Source organism: Poecilia reticulata, linkage group LG2 (assembly GCF_000633615.1).
Source record: "Poecilia reticulata strain Guanapo linkage group LG2, Guppy_female_1.0+MT, whole genome shotgun sequence".
In the NCBI taxonomy this organism is placed as follows: Eukaryota; Metazoa; Chordata; class Actinopteri; order Cyprinodontiformes; family Poeciliidae; genus Poecilia; species Poecilia reticulata.
In genome coordinates, this window is record NC_024332.1 from 43088995 (window position 1) to 43111002 (window position 22008).

General features: G+C 36.9%; 3 protein-coding genes across 5 annotated transcripts in view; 2 read left to right on the forward strand and 1 right to left on the reverse strand.

The window, feature by feature from the left end:
- faima (Fas apoptotic inhibitory molecule a) overlaps positions 1-6550 on the forward strand; it is an 8571-nt gene extending 2021 nt beyond the window's left edge. The window contains exons 3-7 of one of the 3 annotated variants that reach the window (XR_533215.1): positions 1353-1581; positions 3045-3094; positions 3971-4284; positions 6129-6300; positions 6379-6550. Coding sequence is in view for 1 of the 3 variants with exons in the window: in XM_008404166.1 (XP_008402388.1) it covers positions 1353-1581; positions 3045-3094; positions 3971-4120 (429 nt within the window). In the remaining 2 variants the exon portion in view is untranslated. Of the gene's footprint in view, positions 1-1352; positions 1582-3044; positions 3095-3970; positions 4334-6128; positions 6301-6378 lie in introns of those variants that run through there. The other 2 variants (XR_533216.1, XM_008404166.1) reach the window with 2 other exon arrangements.
- Positions 6551-6862: 312 nt separating this feature from the next.
- On the reverse strand, positions 6863-17924 carry parp9 (poly(ADP-ribose) polymerase family member 9). The gene is made up of 9 exons (XM_008404169.2): positions 17747-17924; positions 15401-16303; positions 13593-13811; positions 13261-13476; positions 12961-13021; positions 12712-12798; positions 11152-11624; positions 8939-9095; positions 6863-7842 (listed from the first exon to the last, which is right to left on the reverse strand). Exons 2-9 carry the CDS (start codon positions 16286-16288, stop codon positions 7550-7552), a joined length of 2394 nt encoding a protein of 797 aa, XP_008402391.1. The 5' UTR covers positions 16289-16303; positions 17747-17924; the 3' UTR covers positions 6863-7549.
- A 79-nt stretch (positions 17925-18003) lies between these two features.
- The window catches only part of LOC103461838 (poly [ADP-ribose] polymerase 14-like), a 13665-nt gene continuing 9660 nt past the window's right edge, over positions 18004-22008 (forward strand). The window contains exons 1-6 of the mRNA XM_008404190.2: positions 18004-18187; positions 18262-18362; positions 18894-18924; positions 21130-21414; positions 21483-21707; positions 21829-22005. Coding sequence (XP_008402412.1) covers positions 18013-18187; positions 18262-18362; positions 18894-18924; positions 21130-21414; positions 21483-21707; positions 21829-22005 — 994 coding nt within the window. The 5' untranslated portion in view covers positions 18004-18012. The remainder of the gene's footprint in view (positions 18188-18261; positions 18363-18893; positions 18925-21129; positions 21415-21482; positions 21708-21828; positions 22006-22008) is intronic.

The following is a 22008-nucleotide window of genomic DNA, read 5'->3' on the forward strand; positions in this document are numbered from 1 at the left end:
CTGGTCCCAGTTTACAGTTCCTGCCTGGTCCCAGTTTACAGTTCCTGCCTGGTCCCAGTTTACAGTTCCTGCCTGCTTGGTTCTCATTTATGTACTGATATCTGTGGTGTGTTTACACTTACTTTTGTTCTTAAAAGTACTGATGCACCGATGGGAAAATTTGGGCCTGGAAAAAGTAATTTAGGGGAAACTAAGTTCACTAAGCGTTTTCAAAGTTTGCAAAAAACGCTGAAATGAAAATTTAGCTCCGCTATGCATCTTTATCACGTGACGTCACACTTCCGGGAACTTTGTAGCTGACAGCCATCTTGGTAGGTAACCAAACTGCCTGACAGTTGCTATGGAGTTGCTATCAGAGTTGGGTAACAACTAGTTACATTTACCTGAGTAACTTTTTTGAAAAACGTTTTTGTTAAAGTTTCATAAGATTTTTTTTTATTAAAAGAAATTGATTTAGGAAAATTTTCTTTTGCCTGATTTTGTTATTTTTTGCTACTTATATGATTGTTATTTTCATCCTTGAAATGCCAAAATTTCCACTTAACTTCATATATTGGTCCATCTGATGGTATAATATTTAAATATTAAATGATTGGTAATTTGATCAGTTACTCTGTACTTTTTACCAAATACTTTTTACTTTTACTTGAATAAAAATATGTGGAATTAGTGCTACTCTTAATGGAGTAGCACTACTCCATTAAGAGTAATGTAATCACGCCATTTCCTTCTGATATTTGGCAAATGAAATATTAGACAAATAGAGTTCAAGGTGGAAAAAATAGTGCTGCTTCCTGGAGAAAAACCCCCCTATCAACAACAAGAAAACAGCTATACTTGGTAAGATGCTTGGGAGTTTTTCTGTTAAAAACTCCCTTTTCTGTTAAAAACTCCCAAGCATCAACCATAGGTGGTTAACTAAGAGGTGGTTAGTTCCATAGGTGGAACTAACCACCTATGGTTAGTTCCCAACCATAGGTGTGGGAACTATACACACCTATGGTTGCTATGACAACAATAAACAACCCACATTCTCTGTCTGATCCCAACAGCAGACATTTTGTTCTCTTAAACATTGGTAAACGTGTCAATATACTTTCTTGTTGTTGGTCTTCAGTTCATGATTTGTTTATGCTTTGTGCTGATTTGCCTACCAAGATGGCGGCTCGGTGGAACTAGTACTTTTTCATCAATATTAAGAAATTATTGACTTAAAACAAGCTCCTGTTTCTTGCTGACTTAGTTTTGTCTTATTTCAGGTGTACTGAGACATTTGCTCTAGAAACTAAAACTACTTGTTAAGAGAGTTTTTGCGGTGTAGTTGGATATTGACCTGGAGTTTGGGTTTCCAGGAGGTTCTGAGGCGGGACTGGATGTTCAAACTGGTCGGGAAGGAGACGTTCAGCGTGGGCCAGGCGGACACCAAAGCCACCATCAACATCGACGCGGTCAGCGGCTTCGCCTACGAATACACGCTGGAGATCAACGGGAAGAGCTTGAAGCAGTACATGGAGAACAGGTCAAAGGTCACCAGCACCTGGCTGCTCAACCTGGACGGCATCGACTGCAGGGTGGTTCTGGGTGAGCTCAGTTCCACCTCGTCTTATGTCTGAGTCAGAGGTTGTGCTAAATATGAATCTTCCCTGGATTTACTGGCTCATTCATATTATCAATAATGATCAGATTGATTAGACTAATAGCCAAATATTAGACTATTAAGAATAAAAATTATTTAAGAATAACTGATCAAAACATCAGACATTTAAAATTACAAAATGGCATCAACAAATTGACCAAAATTTAAATTTAAGTGGAAATGTTGTTATTTTAAAGACCGAAATGAAAATAATTCACATTATGAAATAAATTTTTTTTCAAATCAGTTTTTAAATCTTAGGAAACTTTAAGAAACCTGCAGGTGTGTGTGTGTGTCCGGTGAATGTTTGGTTAAAACCTTTAGTGAAGTTACTCACAGCGGGTCAAGGATTCAGAAATTTTACTTAATGCACTAACAAAAACTTACTGTTTTTACAGAATGCACTGCAAAAACACCAAATCTTATCAAGTATTTTGTCTAGTTTCCACTGCAAACATCTTAGTACATTTGATATAAAACAAAACTAACGCATAAGTAATTTTTAGCAAAATAATAAGAGCTCGTTTAAGTCAATAATTCCTTAATTTTGATATAAAAATAACTTGTTCCACTGGCAGATGAATTCACAAGACATTTTTGTTTTGTTATAAACTAAATAATCAGTCATTTTTTCATCCTTAAGGAATTATTGACATAAAACAAGCTCCTATGTCTTGATGAAAAGTTACTTGTAAGTTAGTTTTTTCTTAATTAAGGTCTACAGCATAGTGGATAAAAGTATTTTTTATCCCCTAAAAGTAACTCCAGTAAATGTAACTAGTTACTTCCCGGCTCTGGTAATTATTATTATTGATCTGATATTGAGAGCGTCGTGACTTCTGCTGCTCAGAGCTGCGCTCTCGCATTAATCTAAAGCTAATTATCGGCTTTAAGCTCCACAGCGCCACCTCTCCTGACAGACCAGGTTAATCCCCTTCATAATCCCTCTGCTTGCAGCTCATCAGGTGACGCTCTGCAGTAATCCTTACATAACATTTAAAATGGGAAAACCGTGCTGCTTTTGTCTAAACTACATGAAAATCAAGAGAAAGTGTCATTGAGCTGTTTTAGCTTCATTTGAAACAGTTAAATTATAGTTAAAGGATCATTAGTTCCTGTTCCACTGGCAGGTTGTTTTACCTTTAACAAGACATTTTTCTTTTGTTGTTATATGTCAGTTTTGATGAAAATAAAAGCGAAACTAGATGGAGACAGACATATTTGCTGCTGCGGCCTCAGCAGATAAAAATAAATCAGGTTTTCAGATGAAAAAACTGTGAACAGGTTTCTGGAGTCCTGATTTACTGACCTGACTGAGTAAAATAATAAAATCGGTGATCTGTTAAACTCCTCTGACCTCCCAGGCAGTCGGTGAGTCACTGAATGTTTTCACTGTTTTCACTTCCAGAGAAAGACACCATGGACATTTGGTGCAATGGAGAGAAGATTGAAACTGCTGTAAGTATTTTTTTTAATTAATCAAAAAATAATCCATCACAGGTTATAGAGTTTTATGTTTTCTCTGCAAAATATTACTTTATCAAATCAAATCAAAGCTGTTTTTATGTGTTTACCGCCAAATTACACCAATCAGTCCCTCCAGTTCTGCATGGATATTCACTCAAGATCCACAGATTCCTGTACTTTTTCATGCTAATGCATAATTATTTTATTGCACATTTTTCTCAGAAATGGTCAAAAGCTTTGGGTTTGTGATGCTACCTCCCACCTGCAGGTGGCAGTATAACTTACTTGTACTACACTGCTGCTTCAGCCTTACTTGATGTCAAGTTGTAGTCTGTGGTGGATGTAAAAAGGTCACATTTACTGTCAGACATAAAAGCAAATTCCCAGCAAATATGTCTAAATTAGCTCAGCGAATCAGTTTTACTGCAAAAAAGTCACAAAATAATTTCAAATTTTGGAGGGACTGATCAGTATGGGAGAAGGTTAGGGTTACTGGAAAAAAAAATCTTAAATTAAATTCAGAATTCTGTAAAAAAAATCAGAATTTTTAGGAAAAATTCTGAATTCTGAAGAAAAAAAAAAGAATTTCGAGAAAAGTCGAAATTCTGATTTTAAAAAAGTCAGAATTCTGAGGAATAAGCCAGAATTTTGATGAAAAAGTCAGAATTTTTTAGATTAAATTCAGAATTTCAAGAAAAGTCATGATTTTGAGAAAGTCTTTTCATTGGCCCTAATCCTTTTCCAATAGATCAATCTTAAAAGATGAACTTATCGAATGCAGAAGAGCTACTTCTTTACGTTTTAGCAGCTTAATGGGTTTTATCAATAGATTCTGGCCCAACCTGACGCTGCGATCTTCGTCCGCAGGGCGAGTTCGTGGACGACGGCACGGAGACGCATTTCTCCCTGGGAGACCACAGCTGCTGCGTGAAAGCCGTGAGCAGCGGGAAGCGGCGAGACGGCATCATTCACACGCTGCTGGTGGACGGCACCGAGGTCGCCGAGTGCACCGAGTGACCCGGTTCGGCCCGGAGTCCGTCCGTCGGACTGGAAACGTTTCCTTTAAAATGGCTGCCGCGGCGCGGCCGGTCCACACTGGACAGATATAAACGCCATAGAGTCTGTTTAGTGGCAGACGGAGCTGCTAGAAACGTCAGTCAGAAGATTCAGCGTCTCTAAAGGTTTACATTCATATTAATGAGGTTTTTTTAGTCTTAAAATGTAATTTATAAGTTGGAAACGGTTCTGCTTCAGCCTTCCTGGTGGAAACCAGGAACCTTCTCTGTGGTTTCATGTTGTGAGTTATTATGTGCTTTATTTATCGGACCAATCAGCTGCTGTAGAAGAAGGACTCGAGGCTCCATGTCCTGCTGATCGCTGCAACCGTTTCAGACAATCATACTGATTAGTTACACTGCAAAAACAGAAAATAATACCAGATGGTTTACTGAGCCAGTTTCTAGTGCCAGGATGTAAGATATCGTTTTAGGGACATTGTCAAAATAAAGTAAAAATTAAAAAGGTACATTTGTGAGGAAAAGCATTTTCCCATACTGTAAGTTATAATAATATCACATTAACTATTATATTGTTAATATATATTATCAGAAAATATCTAGAAAATAAAATTTCTATATTTCAAAACTCAAAATTTTTCTTTTAAAAAGCAGAAATTTCAAAGGTTTTTCTAGAATAGTTTTGAGATTAATCTGTAAATGTCTTTTTTTTCTAGCAAGTTCTCAACTTTTCAAACTCAGAAATTTTCAGCCAAAAAAGTTCCAGAAATTTTCTTTAAAAAAAAAAGAAAACTTGAAAATTTGAGTTTTAAAAGTCAAAAATCTTAGATTTTAATGTTAAGAAAATGTCCAAAAATGGAAAATGTTCAACGTTTGAGACTCTGAAAATTCTAAGTTTTTTTTTTTTTTAAAGAAAATTAATCTAAATTTTTTTTTTCAAGCAAATTTCTGACTTCAAACTCAGAAATGTTTCATGGTCCAATGGTGGAAATTTACGCTTTTTTGTTTGAATCTACCTGGTATTCCATCGTACACTTGAAGTCGGGAGAATTATTATAGTAATATATTTATAACTTATGTCTATAAATTATAAAAATTATAATCTGGGGAAAATATCTTGTTCCACTTATAACTCGTACTTTGTAGAATTATTGACTTGAAACAAGCTCCTATTTCTTGCCAAAAAGTTATTAGTAATTTAGTTTTCTTATTTTTTTTAATGTACTAAGATATTTGTAGTAGAAACGAATCAGAAATCCTTGGTAGGATTTTGTGTTTTTGCAGTGCAGGCTGTAGAAACCTTCATGTACAGCTGCTGTAATCTCTCCTGTTACTCTGTGTAGCCTTCCTGTTTGTCCTTAGAGAACTGTGAAACTTTGTTGTGGCTGTTCAAACTTTTAGTTTAAATTTCTCTTTATATTTGTAGAGAAACTCAGTCGGAGCTTTTTTTTATTTTTTTTTAGTCGGTACTGTCTGGATGTTAGTCATGGTTCTTGGAGGAAAGACGCCAGTAAAAGCCTTCCCTGATGGAAGCGGTCTAGTTAAAGGCCACATCCTGTGTTTTCTGATGTTACAATCTGTATTTATAGAGCAAATTTCATGCACAAAAACCTCAAAGCGCTAATAAAAGTACAAATTCAGACCAAAAAAAAAAACGTTTCTCGTGATAAAATTTACAAATGAAACCAGGAGTTAAATTTACACACGTTCACATTTTCCCTCCGTGTCTGAAGTTAAATCAGACCAAACTTGTTTGAGGTCGGTTAGAGTCACCAAAATTATTTCTAATGGATAAATATAACAACAATGAGAGAGAGAAAATGTGTCGGATGTATTTAAATATGCCTTCAGGAAAACATTTTATTTGGACTGGATGAATCGGGTCAAGCTTCTGGTGGAGTTCTGGTCCGTTCCTCCTGACGGAACCGCTGTAACTGGGTCAGGTTTGTGCGCCGCCTCACGAAACATCGACTCTGTTGAGTCACGTCGTACTTTCTCTGTATTTTTAGGGTTATTGTCCATTTCGAAGACCAAAGCTTTGTCCTGGCTGCTGTCTTTAGATGTTGCTGCAGCATTTCCATACGATGCTTTTTCCTGATGATGCCGTCTTTAGGAAGTGGCACCAGTTCCTCCTGCATGGAGGCAGCCCCACACCATGATACTGCCACCGCAGATGGGATGGTACAAGCATCCCTGTTCTTCCTCCAGATGGTCGTTCATGTTTCCTGAAATGAATCTGGGTTTTTATGCTTCTTTTAGAGAACTGGCTTCTTCCTTGCTGAGCGGCTGCAGGACGGGAAGCTTCTGCAATCATAACGGAGGCTCAGACGTCTCTGCTGAACATTTCCTGTTCAGTTTTTTACTGGACAACCGTTTGTATCCTAGCAACCGAAGTCAATAAAGCAAGATGGCAACAAAAGACAAAACCAGATCTTTCAAAATAAGACTTCCTCTCTCCAAAATCTTGCTTTGCACTTCAATATTTCACTTCAGCTTTTTGTAATTATGTACAATCATGCTACATTCAATAAATAATAATGTAAATTATGCTAAACATAATTTTAAATAAGTCACAACACACGTCTTACCAGCTTCAGCAGGTCTTTGTTTTTTGTTTTGACATTAATTCACGTTTCGGACCAGAATGATGCTGAAATTTCCTCATTTGTTGGATCACAGGCAGCTGAGTTTTTAATTAATTGTTTTTTAATCTTCAGATAAACAGAAACTGGTCACACTGATGTTGCTCTTTTCCAACTTCCTTTATTTAGATGTATTTACTTACAACAGCATTAGTACAATGTTTACATGTTCAGACACAAACTTAGGCAAAGATCCCTTAGAAATATACATGCAGATATGCTGCAAGGCACGTAGCTTTTTATAGAGAATAGAAAGATTGATGCTGGATTTACAAAGTCAAATAAACTGATGCATTTATTGGTTTGACCCCAAAATAATGTTTTTGATTGAACGTATTTAACACTTTTCATCAGCAAACAAACTTTTGTTCCTTTATAATTTGGTCATTTTGTCCCCAAACTGCAAAAAAGATAAAATAAATCATAAAATAATAAAGCAGGATTCTAAACCAAAGATATAGAAAAAACAGAAACCTTCATATTTTTACAAACATAGTTTTAAGATCTTTTTAAACTATCATCATCATTCCCCTTGGTATTTAACGGTTGTGCACAAAGATATAATGAAACCAACATATTTGTTCTTATAATGTAGTGCCAAAATGGAAATCAAAGTTTCTAATCTAACAAAAACTTTTTAGTTTCTGAGTCAGCATACAGGTTTATTTTTAAACTTCTTTCTCTGCAGCTTAAAGTGAATTTATAGAAAACTAGTTTATTTCTCTGCAGATTCTTTTTGATCAGTTTTTCTGCAATCAGATTCTGATTTGAAACCAAAATGAGTAAAACTATATATAGGAAGAATGTGAATCCTTCTTTGCCCAAATAATGTATTTGGGCAAAGCCTGATAACCGCTGAAGATAACAGAGACGTCAGATCCTCCAGACACGCTGTCATAGAGAACGTTGGGATCTTTTCCAACCGGAGGAGGAAGAATAAATCCTGGTTCACCTTTAGCCGAGTTTCCCAGCAGGACTTCAGCCTCCACAAAGTACAGGTACTCCTCACTTTTCTCTTTCCACAGCTCCAACGCTGTTTTTATGTTGCGTGTGAAGTAGATTCCCTCTCCATACTTTGGATCTGCAACCACAGAAAATTACATCATACTTCAATCTACACGTCTCTGCTATCATGCATCACTTTAGCAAAATTGATTTAAGATTTCATAATGATGCTGTTTTAGTTTCAGTAAATCTATGTGATGCTTTCATTACACCTATCTAATATATTTCAAAGAAAGGAAAAAGACCTTTTTTCACCTCAATGAACACCTTTTAATATTTGTGTCTAAGAATAAGATTTTGAAACATGCTAAAACAGTTAGTGCATTAGTTTTGGAGAAGAAAAATGAACAAATATGACGGGAGAACAGAAAACAAGCATAAAATCACCACTGGGTGGCAGCATAACTGGACGAAGAAAGCTTAGTGCGCAAAGAAGAATAATGGCAATCTTATAAAAATTACGCATGTATGACGGAAAATAGGGCCATGTCAAATATTTTTTTAATTACAGGAGTAAAGATGTAGTATTAGAATAATGTCAAAATACTACAAAAAAATCATAATATTACAAGAATAAAGTCAATATTGAGAATTAAACTTCTAGAATAAAGTCGTAATAGTATGATTTTTATTCTCATAATTTTAAGACTGAATATTTTTTAATGCAATTAACTGCATACAAAAATCCCCAGCAGGAACCTTTGTATTGTGTTTCTGGTACACCCGTAAATCTGATGCATAAGCAACATCCGCAAACAACAATCTGCTTCTCTTCGCCCACTAGGGGTTAATTTCTACTTCTAAAAACGCTGTAAAAGACTGTTGTTGTGTCCTAGTTGTGCTAAGATAAGTTAGCCTGTCAGCGAAGCTATGCTAGCCTAAAATAGCATCTCAAATCTAAACATGTTTCATTTCTAAAGTTCCATGAATCATGAATGATCAGTGTTTCCTGAGCAAATGACAAAAAGTAAATATGTATATTGTTGAGCTTATTTGCCTTTTAAATAGTTTAGCAGCAAAAATGGCATTTGAATTGAAATGTTCCTCATTTTGTCCATATTATGGTTTTTGATTCAAATGCAATTAATTACAGACCCTGCAGCGCAACTCAAATAAAAATTTATAATCGAGTCCCACCACTAAATTGAACCCGTCAGAGCTCGGTAGCATACCTTCAGGCGGTGCACACTCTGCATGGAATCCAATTCGGCTGATCATCTCACAGAACTGAGCCGGGATGCGCTGAATCATCGGTTTAGAGGGGCAGTCAAGCTGCTTTTTCTTCATATCGAACATCGCCTTCAGAGCAGCATTCTCCACTTTCTCCACCTGAAGATAAAGTTTTTAGAACTAAAAAATAAATCCTCAAAGCAAATTGCATAGATGTGATTTTGAGCATTCAAAAAAAAAATACATCTATAGATAGTTTCCACAAGACAGGAACGGAAGTAGGTTAACCCGGAAATGCGTCATCTTGGTAGGCAACCAGTTAACCAGGCACAGTGTTGGTGAGGCTTAAATTAGGTTTTTGAGGGTTTTTTTCTGCTCTTTGGGAGAACCAATTCAAAGTCTAGAAATCACACATACAGATTTGCCTACAAAATACATACATAGTTCTCACAAGTCTGAATTGGAAGTGATCTCTGCAATCTTGGTAGGCAAGTGCAGCACAAAGCATAGGTGAACCATGACTTTGAGACCAACTAAAACAAAAAAAGTATATTAACACTATTGACCAATGTGCAAGATTGGGATCGACCCGTATGAGACGGAGAATGGAAACATGTCAAACAATGTGTCAAGCTGTCTCCAGTCTCACACTATGACATAGTTCACTACTTGGTGGACATGAAGAGTGCATACAAAATAGAAGAGCTTCACCTGAAATCAATTAAGTCCATACAATCAATGTTTCAACAAATTTGTAAACGACGTACGAACTCTTCATGTGAATAACAAAGACCTGGTGGCAGAGTAAATGCATGTAGTAAACACATAGGCTACATGTTTGTCTTAGCTAGCAGATAGAAGCTACATTAGCTAGGCTAATGTTGCTAGCTTGGCAGTAACAACTACAGTAAATCAGTGATATTTAACTTGGTATTACACAGAGGTGGGTAGAAAATTCAAAAATTATGATTGATATAAGTAATTTCCATTTACTTATATTGTTCATAAGTTGGATAGGAAAGAGGGGAGAGCTAGTTCTAAGCCTGTGGCTTCCTTATTGTTGTCATAGCAACTCCATAGCAACTGCTTGCCAACATGCCTGCCAGTTACAAAGTTCACAGAAGTGTGAGATAACATGAGAGCTATGTATTGATTGACTCAGTGTCTGTGTTTTCTTTTAAATAAACATTTAAACATATTGTAAATATCCTTTGCTATTAGAGCAAATATACGGCGTATTAAATAACTTGTGATATTAGCTGGTCACGCTCGCCAACGCTCAGTTCTTAGTAGCAAAGCTTGGTCACCTTCACTGGAGGTAATAAAAATGTCTTTAATTTACTGTTTTAAATCCAACTATATCCAACCATCGGTCATCTTATGTGCAGTAAATGAAACGGAAAACTGCTTCAGGACCATCAAGATGACGACAGAGCACCCAGATGTAGGAGGGGTGACGTCATGCCTATGGGTTAAACCTAAATCATTGGATGAGCTCCAAACTGTAACCGTAAGACAGCTACACTGCAAAAACACAAAATCTTACCAAGTAAATTTAGTCTAGTTTCTAGTGCAAATATCTTAATACAAAACTAACTTACAAGTAACTTTTCAGCCAGACATATAAGCTTATCTTAAGTCAATAATTGCCTAATTTAAAACCACTCATATTCTCTTTTTCTCGCTCTGTCACATCGAATTCCACATCATACCTACATGTTATGGTTGTCAAAGTCAAGCTAGCATAGCTGAGCTACTTCCCTCTCCCTCATTATCATTATTTTTTTACTTTTTCCTGACCTTGTTATCTAGTTGTAGTGTTGATAATTAGTAGTGTCCCTTTCTCTTTTACATATTTACATATTTAAGATTTTGCGGGTTATGTTCACCTAATGGCTAATCCAATGCTAGTCATCGTTAGCGAGCAGCTTTTTGCCTTCCAGCAGAAAGTTAGGGCGCGGGATCTTGCGCATAATTTTTCCCATATTATAAGTGAAGTATTCTGCCAATAGAATTGGTACTTTTTCATAAAACTTTAGGAAATATTTACTGAAAACAAGATCCTGTATCTTGCTGAAAGTTACTTGTAAGTTAATTTTGTCTTATTTCAAGTGTACTAAGATATTTGAACTAGAAACTAGACCAATAATACTTTGAAAGATTTTGTGTTTTTGTGTTGCAGCCGTCTAGGGAGCTACACTATGACCAACTGTACCTTTGTTACTCTCAGTGTGCGATTGAAGGCTTCACGTCGACTTGAGAATTCTTTACTTGACTTTTCGACCGTCTTTCTTTGATGGGACGGCTCTGTGTTGGACAGCATCTGCAGTTCATGTTCTTCCTCTCTGATGAACTCCTTTTGGACTTTGCAGAGCATAGCCTCCACCTTGAAACCAGCAATAGCAACTTCTTCCTTTGAATCTCCATTTATTTCTAAACATGCATGACCCTTTGAGAAAAACTCCTCCACGATCAACCCTTTCTCCGCTGAAACGGCCAGCTGCAGATGGTCGTGATCACTGAAGTGCGAGAGGAAGTTGTTGTAGATCTTGAATGAGTGAGAATCCATAGAGAGGCCATTCTTGAGCCATCGCTCAGCCTCATGTTTTGATTCTTCATTAGGACAAACCAGGCTGATCTGTGGGGCTGGAGCTCTGCTGGAGTGGGAATCATCTTTATTCCAAGATGCTGTTGGGTAGAACGTCACACAACTATGAAATCAATGACTTTGCTGAACTTCTGACTTTGGTATTGCATCATTGTTTTATCTGATTCATTTCTTCTACTTGAATAATATTGTAAGCTTTGTAAAAGTACATATTTATACCGAGCCCCAGAACTTTCTGCACTGCAAAAACACAAAATCTTACCAAGTATTTTTGGTCTAGCTTCTAGGACATTTGAAATGACTAAATTACAAGTAACTTTTCAGCAAAAACAGGAGCTTGTTGTTAGTCAATAATTTCTTAATATTGTTGACAAAATCTCAAATGAAAGATTATTTCAGCTCCTGTTTCTTGCAGAAAAGTTAGTTGTAAGCTAGTTTTGTCTTGTTTTATGTATTCCAGGATATTTGATCTAGAAACCAGACCAAACATTACTGGTAAGATTTTGTGTTTTTGCAGTATAATTGTTTTTTATACCCACAAGTAGACATTTGTCTTTTGTTCTAAATGAAATAATCTTTTCATCTTTTCAATTCAGCCATTAGTAATAGCTGAAATACAGTGCTTTTAAAAACATTCCCCATTCACAACAGGCTTCTTCAGGACGCTACTTACTTTAAAAAAAAGTGTAATTTACACCACTAAACACAGTGACTGCATTAAATCCATCCATCCATCCATCCATTTTCTTACACCCTTGTCCCTTAGTGGGGTCAGGAGGGTTGCTGGTGCCTATCTCTAGCTAACGTACCGGGCGAGAGGCGGGGTCTGCATTAAATCATACTTTTTAATTTACTTGTACTTATTGAATCTCCAGTGGGACAAAAAATGGGGAAAATAGCAAAAACAAACAAAAGAAAAACATTTCCAATCATACTGTCAGTTTTATTTTCATTTACCATCAATAACTGGAAATTATTATGGCAAGACAAATCAATATTCCTATCATGCTAAGAAGTTTTTCATGATAAATGCCCACCCCTGCTAAAAAGTTCCCTGCAAGTTAGTTTTGTTGTGTTTTGAGTGTACTAAGATATTTGCACTGGAAATTAGACCAAAAACACTTGGTAAGATTTTGTGTTTTTGCAGCGTGGAGGTGCTATATTTACCTTCTGTCCTGTGTTGGTCACCAGAATAAGCTGGAGGATGTTGGTGGTGAGAGCGATGCCTGGATTTCCCATCTGCACCTGTTATTTCTGTGAACCAGAAGGCAATTCGTGTTTTAGCTCATGAACTAACTGGAGTAGTTAAGTTTTTCCCTTCACTTCATAAATAAAACACATTTTTATTTTGAAAAGCTCAGATTTTCAAAGTGTTTTTGAACTTGGCATATTTGAACAGAAATGTTTTAACATTACCAGGTGGAAAGTTGAAAGTTGCTGATCTTTGCTGTAAAAGTCCAATTTCCCACTCAAAGGCCTGGGAACAGAGAGCAGATTATAAATGTGTTTACAACTACAAATTTGGCAAATGGACATAATTTACATTGTGAACACTGCAAATTTTCACAGCATTAAAGCTGTACTTATAGAAAATGTTCCCCATCTTAGAGCTTCCCTTTGTTTTGTATTTGATATGTGTAAATGTTGCTACGGTCCCCGTTTAAAGCATTTGATATTTTTAGCATGTCAGAAATAAAACATAGCCTAGGAAAGTACCTGGAATGTATCACGGTCTGAAGGAAATATGACAAAGTGAACATGCATCCTGTTTAGACAATTTTGGGCAAATGCAGAGACTGCAGTCAACATGATGGATGCAGACTCTACTTTAGTAAACCCAAGAGCTCCAGTGCCGATAGCCGGGAAGGTGATGGAGTTGTACTGCTGTGCAGCAGCCATCCTTAAGCAATCCAAAACTGAACCGTAAAGGACCTACGATAAGGAAAAAGGTACACAGAGATGAAGAGAAATCTTAAGTAAAAGAATTAGATTTTTTATTAAATTTGACTCAAACATTGTATTACTACCTTTCTGAAACAAACGCGTACCTGGTTTGCTGCTGGATCATGTGCTTTATCAGTGCAAAAGGTGTGAAACACTTCTTTGCAGGACAGTTTGTAAGGTTGTGTGCGGATGATATAGCCCTTCTTTTGAGCTCGCTTTATTTCATTTTGGATCCCATAACCTGCTTTGTTCAAAATAGCACTGGAAATTTTACCAATACTCAGGACTCGGTCCACTGATGCAGTGTTTACAATGACATCCGTCTGAAAGAGCAAACAACACAAAACCAAAACGGTTACTGGTTTAAATTCAGCTTAACTTATTACTTTGAGGGACTGCTATCCTGCACAGAGTCAGTCTACTGAAATATTCTGGTCCTTACAGATTACGCGCTATGTAGTGGAAGCAGTGGCGGTTTCTGATATGGGCATTTTGTGTGTGTGTGTGTGTGTGTGGTGTCGGCATGACCCGCCACCCCATGTCTTGAAGGCATGCTGTCAGGTTAAACTATGGAACAGATTGGTTTCTCCCACACAAGCAGAAGTTTGTGAAGCTACGTTATGTTTTATTGAATATGATAATTCTAGAAAAAGTATTTTCCAAAGTCTGTCCATTTGTCTAAGGCCAATTACTTATGTTAAGGTCTGCAGATTATTTAGTTTATTCCCAGAGTGAAAGTGAAACCAAGTTTTAAGTGCTGAAGTTCTTAAATATTACAATTTAGTAAATTGTTAATATTGACTACAGTCTGAGTCTACTGTAATTTACAATACATCAGCATAGTAATCTAATTTCTTATATATTCAATGTTTTATTAATATTAAAGCTCTATTGGAGAGAATGTGGTACAAGATACTACAGATTTAGATGTTATGAATAACATCCTCTGTCTGGAAGACTGTTGGTGTCTGTCTGCATCCCTGAACAGTGCAAGGAGTCCACAGTAATTCCAATCCCTAATCTGTTTAATCTCCGTAGCCTTTAGGGTGCATTTAAAGCAAACCCGTTCAGTTCCCCTTAATCAAACTCCAGTTTGTTTGGAGAGCTGTGAATGCGCAAACTAACTCTCCTGCGGACTAAAAACCTCAGTCTGGGTTCGGATGAAGTGAACTCTGACAAGGTTTGAATGCAGTGTGAAAAAAACTACAGCGCCGGGCATTCTGGGAAATATATTGCTCTCTGCTCTGTGGGTAACCAGAGGTGTTGTATCGATTGCCATGGCAATGGTTTAAATTTTTAACTAATTTTAACCGCAATTATGTCAAATTAAATTACTGAATATAAAAGAGGAATTTGTTTAGTTTCTTAGTAGAACCTAAACTGCTTATAGATTTATATCCAGATAGAAATCATATTTTACATATCAAAACATGAACAATTTTCCCAGCTTTAATTTAAGCCGTGTTTTGTAGAAATTGGGCAACAATTTCTACAAAATAGAAATCTCTCAGTAATCTGTCACAACGTTTGTGACAGACTGCTGCTCATCCTGCATGGGAACAGTCAGGTTTTGTGGACTCACAGTAATGGCCGCCAGCAGAAGCATCACTAGCGTTAGCGGCTAACTGGTGATGTCCAAACCAGTAACATGTATCTCACAACCACTAGAATCGGTTTCTACTCCAGTTTTGTTTACAATTGGTGAAGTAAGTTGTGCTCCTTAATAAGAATCCCAGACTATCTAGCTTTCATATCCATCTAGAATTTGAATAATTACATAATAAATTTAAATATATATTTAAATGTATGTTCTAATTATCTTTTAAAATCAAATGCCATTTATTTATATAGCAGATTTAAGAACAATGTTGAACAAAGTGCTGCACAAATATATAATATGTTTAATTCTTACTCTTTGTTCTTCGATTTTCCCCTTCATTAGAGTCAGGCAGACATTTCCGATCGTGACTGAAGGTTGTGGGGCGTTTCCGGCGCTTCGGGTATTTTGTGCTACAGCATTGCTGTAGGATTGCTTCTGCTGAGGAACAAATATCCCATTGCAAGCTTTCTCCATTTCCTGCACTGTGGGATCATCATGGTTGGCAAGGAAGATTTCTTTGGGTCGATGGTTCTGGTAAGGCAGGTTGTCATAGTAGTTTTTTATAGTTGACACTATAGTGTTGGCACATTCTGGCAGAGGGTAGTTGAACAACCCAGAGCTTATAGCAGGAATGGCAACAGTCGCCAGATGGTATTTTTCAACTTTGTCGAGAATATTCAAGATGGCTTTCTCCAGAAAAGGCTTAGCTTTACTCAAATCATATTTGGGAGGATTTGGTGGAAGATATGGACCCACAGCATGAATTATTTTTTTGCATGGTAGTGACCCTGGACCCAAAGCTACTGCCTCCCCTGTTTGTAATTTACCATGCTTTCTAATATAATCATCAGACTCCTTTTGGATTTGAGGACCACCAGCATCAGACAGAGCCAGAGCAAGGCCTCCATAGTGATGTAAATCTTCATTAGCAGCATTCACAACAGCATCAGCAGAGAAATTGGTGAGATCAGCTTTCCACACAGAAACTTTTACACCTGAACGCATCATGAACTCATATCTTCTCTCTGGCTTAATGGTTGCTGGCGGTCGCCAGAATGAAGTCCTGCTCTCATTCTCCACCCCCTCGATGGCGGCCACACATCCGAATTTACTGTTGACGATTTCACACAACTCGGCTCCACATCTTCTCACGATGCTGAGTGACGCCTCATGCAGAGGAATGTCCAGTTTACTGGTCATGGTTTCTTAGCAAACCTGTGGAAAGATCATATGTAACATCACAACAACTCAATTAAATAAGATTTATAAAGATCCTTTCAGGAGATGCTGATCTGTTTTCTGATGCCAAATCAAGTTTCTGATGGATTTTCTCCCTACACTTGCCAAAAAGGTTTTGGGTTTAGCCATCAAAACACCACCATATTCCAGCAAATGGTGTCATTTCATGGCATTTTTTAAAGTAAAATTACAAACATTGGGACAATAAGAGCTCATTCTACAGACTGTTGATAAATATGTGATTTAAGCACACTAGACATTTTCTGATCAGTTGACTTTAGGTAGTGAAAATAGTCCAATAGATCAGTGTAAATCAGTGTTCAATTTTATAATTAAAAACTAACCTAAAGGTTTTTTACTAATATTTTTGTTTTGTATATTTTCTTTCCTATTCCTTGTAAGAATTTTGTAAATTTATTTTTTCTTTATCTTGTTTCTATATAAAGTGAAAATGCTAATAAATATATTAAACACACACAAAAATAACCTAAATAGTAAATGTCCAGTACTACCAATTTAGAACTGCTGACATATTAAAGGATTATTTGAAGTAAAGCTGAAAGGAAATGTTGGTTAGTTTAAAATAATCACAAGAAATTGTTACAATAAGATAAACAAATTAGTTTCATATTTTTGTTTTATTCATGAGTTATGTGAGCTGGAATAGTTAAAGTAGATAATATATCCAATTGCAGCTTTTGTTCATCTATCTTTAACATATACAATGAAACCCATAACAGCAGATAAACAGTTTGAATTGAAAACACGTTTATGAGGATGCAGTTTGCATCATTTATTTTCCTCTTGGATCAAGAAAGTTTTTATGAATTTTAATTTTATAGATTAAAATTTCTCTTTTTGTTTTAGGTCTAAAAGAAAAATCACTTGCGAAGAGGAATACATTTTCAGGACTCCAGTAGTAAAACTAAAATGTGATTTTAATTTTGTTCCAGCAGAGGGAGACAGATGATTAAAATAAAAGATCTTCAGATCATTGGGTTTAGCCTGAACAGAAACATCTTCCCTACCTCAACTATAAAGTAAACATGCTGATTACTAGTTTAATTAATACATTTAATATTTGCTCTAATTTTTCACATTTCAGTGTTGCATGTTTACGCTTTCCTTTATGCAAAGCTGCAAGCAAATGCAACATAATTCTCTTAAATCTTAAATTGACCTAACACATATTAACTTAATGGTTTCAGATTCTTGTCGCCATTTTCCCGATCATCGCCCTCTCTGTTATTGAAATCAAATCTTAACGCCTGCGATCACTTTGAGTCAAATCCAAATGCGAATTATGATCGACCAAACTATTTTCAGTCCAGCTTCTTGTTAATGCTAAATAAAAACTAAACGCGTTAACAATAAAATAGTACTTTCGTTTAAGAAGAAATAAAGAGGTGAGTCGCTTACCTTGCCTGGCGTGGAAAGTCCCGAGTGAAAACTGAAAGTAAACTGGGACTGGGTGTGGACCAGTTCTAACTGGTTGAACTGCTAGTTCGAGTTAATAAGTCTCCAAAATAAACGAACAAAACATGTCGATTTCCCTGCTGCGACTCCTTCTGCGCCAATCCCGCAAAGCCCCGCAGCTGCGTCAGTAATTAGTCCGCCTCCCGCCGTTTCACCAGAAACAAAACCGAAAGTGTTCAGTCAGGTCAGAAAGTAGGGAGGCCAGCATCATGGCGGAGGAATACGCCTTCCCTGTTCTGGTGGAGTTGGAAGAAGGCAACACACCGAGACTGAAAAATAAGTTGGTGAAATATTTTCAGAGTAAAAAGTCCAACGGAGGAGACTGTGAGGTGGACTATGAGTCCGGGAGCCAAACTGCGCTGCTGCGCTTCCGCAGAGAGGAGGGTGAGTCCYGGCTGTCACATTACTGATCAGTCCTGAGTAAAAACCTGCTGGATTTACCCCGTTTTCTCTCTCAGACCAGAAAAATGTCCTGGGAAAAGAGACGCACCAGATCAGTCTGGATAAAGGAGTGTTAAAGATGACAGTCCGCCTTCCTTCAGACGGAAAACAGAAGCAGGTGAGAGATAAAAAGTAGAAGTTGGATTTATTTACATGCTGTAGGAGGAGTTCTGCTTTACTTATGATTATTGGAATAATTAATGTAATACTGATCTAACCTCAGTTACTTCCTGTAATCTCATAAAATGCAGTGACATAACACTCACCGTCAGCTGCTGTAAACATGTTTGTGGGTGTGATTTATTTTATGTCTATTAATCGGTGAACTCATTTCATGTTAACTTTTATGGCTTTTATCATGTATAAAGATGCTGACCCTTTGAACACTTCCTTAGCTTTCTGTTTAAACTCTGAGCTGCTAATGAAGACCTGGCCCTGCAGGGTTTTATTGTTTACTGCAAGTCATATGACTGATCAGAATCCAAGAAGGTTCTGTCTGACTTCATTCCTGCTTTTGTCCTTTCTCTTTCTGTGTTTGAGGATATTCCACAGAAAATAAACCTGCTTATTCTTTTCTAACCAGTTGTTGAATGTAAAATTCATCAGCATTGCCCAACAAAAATGTCTAAAATGTTTTTGTTTTAAACAGGGGGATTCAACTGATAAAGGGAGCAAAAAGTGTAAGTACCCATGAAGGAAATATCTGCCAGTGATGGGAAACTTAATACAGCGGCTTGCAAAAGTATTCACACCCATTTAACCTTTTCATATTGTGTCACATTGCAACCACAAACACAATATATTTCAATGGAGTTTAGTGTGAAAGACCAACAAGGTGGTGTCCAATTATGAAATAGAAAAGTAGACATGATTCAAAACATTTTTTACAAATAAAAAACTGAAAAGTGCGGTTTGCAAAACCACCTTTTGCTACAAATCCAGCTGGAAGTCGTTTAGTGTTCGTCTCTACCAGCTTTGATTGTCTAGTGACTGAAATTTTTGCCTGTTCTTTGTCAAACAGCTGAAGCTCAGTCAAATTAGATACAAAGTGTTCGTGAACAGCAGTTTTCAGATCTTGCCACACATCCTGGACTTTGACTGGGTCATTCTGGTGGAATGTTTTAAACCATTCCATTGTAAACCATTCCTTTATGTTTAGGGTGGTTGTCTTGCTGGAAGGTGAACCTCCGCCATTCTTCCATAAAGATCATATTTATGCAGTGATGACTAATAGTTGTCCTGTGGACAGATTCCCCCACCTGAGCTGTGGATCTCTGAATTTGGTCCAGAGACACCATGGGTCTCTTGGCTGCATCTCTGGTCAGTTCTCTCCTCGTCTTGGTAGGTTTACAGTTGTACCATACTCTTTCCATTACCAGATGATGGATTGATGTTCAGTCATTTCCATGAGATTTTCACAGCTTTGGAAATCTTTTTATAACCTTTTATAAACCTGCTTTAAACTTCTCAAACTTTATCCCAGATCTGTCTGGGACAAAGACTTCATGATATTCTCTTAACCAACATCTGAGGCCGTTAAGGAGCAGCTGGACTTGTACTGAGATTAAATGGCATCTAAGTTGCCTGATGTCATCAGGCAACTTCCGAAGGAAATTGTTGAACTTAGAGGAAAGAGGACTGAATACTTTTGCAAACCAAGGAAGAAACCTTTGGACTAACAAATATCATTCTTCTGTACTCCTGACAAACTGAAGTGCTGTTTTGAGTTTACTGCAGCAGAGGGAGACAGAGATTTTCAAACTACAAGGCTGTGACTGTTTTTTCCATGGTTTAAATATGTTTTACTAATCTGCATTAAATTAGTAAAACATATTTAAAGGAGATTATAAATAATGATGGGATTTACTTTATAAGTTCCACGTCTCACTTTCTGTACTCAGAAGATGTTTCTTGGGATCTAATATAAGCTTGCAAACAAAAAAATAATGGATAATAATGACCTTACTATAAATTATGTTTTGACAAAGATGTAAGAAAACCGTGTTTTAAAGGTGTGTCTGCATCCATGCATATAAAATTATTACTAAATCTCTTGAGCAAGAATAAGCTTGTATATAACAATAAAAACAGTGACCATCAGTTACATGAAACCTGCTTCCTTGCTGAACAGTAAATGCTCATGGTTGCTTTGAGATACTTGCAGCTGGTCACGCTGAGTGATACTTTGAGTTTGATTGTCAGAAATGGTTTTGATTTTAAGCTTTAGAGGTTTAAAATAGTTCTGGTGTTTGATTGCAACTATTGTGCCACAGCTTTCTGCTAAAATGGGACTTTCTTTTACTCTTCTGACAGTTTTACAGTTATCGTTAACAAAACGTACTTTCCACATTTTTAAAAACCCCATAGAGTTGCATGTTTTTATTTTGTGTTTTTATTAGAACTGGAGACTTGGTCAGACTTTCTGGTACAATATTCAGCTCTATGTGCCAATAGTTAAGTTTTCATTGGACCCGATAAAAATCACATGTGGGATTCCCCAAGGATCCATGCTGGGGTCCGTCCTGTTAAATATCAACATGCTGACATTAACTTGGATTATAATAAATAAGTTATCMTAATTATGCAGATGATACGCAACCCATGTCACCAGGTAATTATGAACYGACTGAAATATTGAGAAGGTACTTAAAACCAATCAATGTGTGGATGTGCWTAACTTTCTACAGATAAATAAAACTAAAACTGAAGTAGATATGATATGTCCACATTAAGGTGATAATTAGATGGATCATCTAATAGAAGCTTTTCTTTGRCTCATAATAATACAGTCTATACTTATGGACCTACTTTGCTTCTGATTGACTCGTTTCAGTGGTAAGTAAAAAACAMATTTTACTCATTCATCTTTCCTCTTTCAATAACAGCTGACCATGAAGGGACCAACAAACGGTCAACAATTCAAGAACCCAAMCCTGTGGATGAAGGTCAGACGGGGGCAAAAGGCAAAGATGGTGACTCAGATGATGAGGAGCAGTGCTCCAAGTCGGCTGTTTTAGGGAATATTCCAGATTCATTAACCACAGAATTCCTGGAAATGATTGTGGAGAACATTTTGAGAGRCCTAAGCTCTCCGACTGCCTCCGAGGACTACAACCTGGAACTGGTCCCTGACATCTCATCTGCTGTTGTGACTTTCCAGAGAGGAAAAGGTACCAACTTACTTTATGCTTGTTCATTGAACAACTTGAAATATGATGTTTTTATTTTAAATTCACAGATAACACTGAGTTTATAGAACGATGTCCTCAAAATCGGACGTTTACAAAGAAGGGTTTATCCGTCCGACCCCTTGAGACCACAAAGAAGATTGTAGTTGAAGGAGTTTCGAACTGCAGTGAAGACATGCTGTGCCTCTACTTTGAGAATAAAGGGGGAGAGGTGGAAGATGTTCAACGGAAAGAAGCTGAACAGTCTGCTGTCATTACATTTAAGAACCATCAAGGTAGTTAACCTGCCCTACTTTCTAATTACTGCATTTATTCTGACAGTATGATCTGTTTAACAGAAGTGATTACTAATAAAATATTGAATTGTGGAGTGTAACTTTATGCTTTAATCCACAGATGTTAAAAAAGTCTTGGGTAAGAAGCATGAAATAAAGAAGGAAGAAGTCAAAGTCTACCCGTTCTACAAATCTTTGGGAGTTCCACTTTATGGGAAAGATAAACCATCACCAAAGCTTCCTGCTGCCATCTCTGAGCCCATTGACAACGCTGTCCTCAGATACCTAGCTAACCACAAAG

Excerpts from the sequence above, each read along its gene's own strand:
- parp9 (XM_008404169.2), bottom strand. The coding sequence starts at position 16,288 with ATGACCAGTAAACTGGACATTCCTCTGCATGAGGCGTCACTCAGCATC. Across the intron at positions 13,812-15,400 it reads GGAAAATCGAAGAACAAAGA|ACGGATGTCATTGTAAACAC; the intron begins GTAAGAATTAAA and ends TTGCTCTTTCAG. Across the intron at positions 13,022-13,260 it reads CAGACCGTGATACATTCCAG|GCCTTTGAGTGGGAAATTGG; the intron begins GTACTTTCCTAG and ends CTCTGTTCCCAG.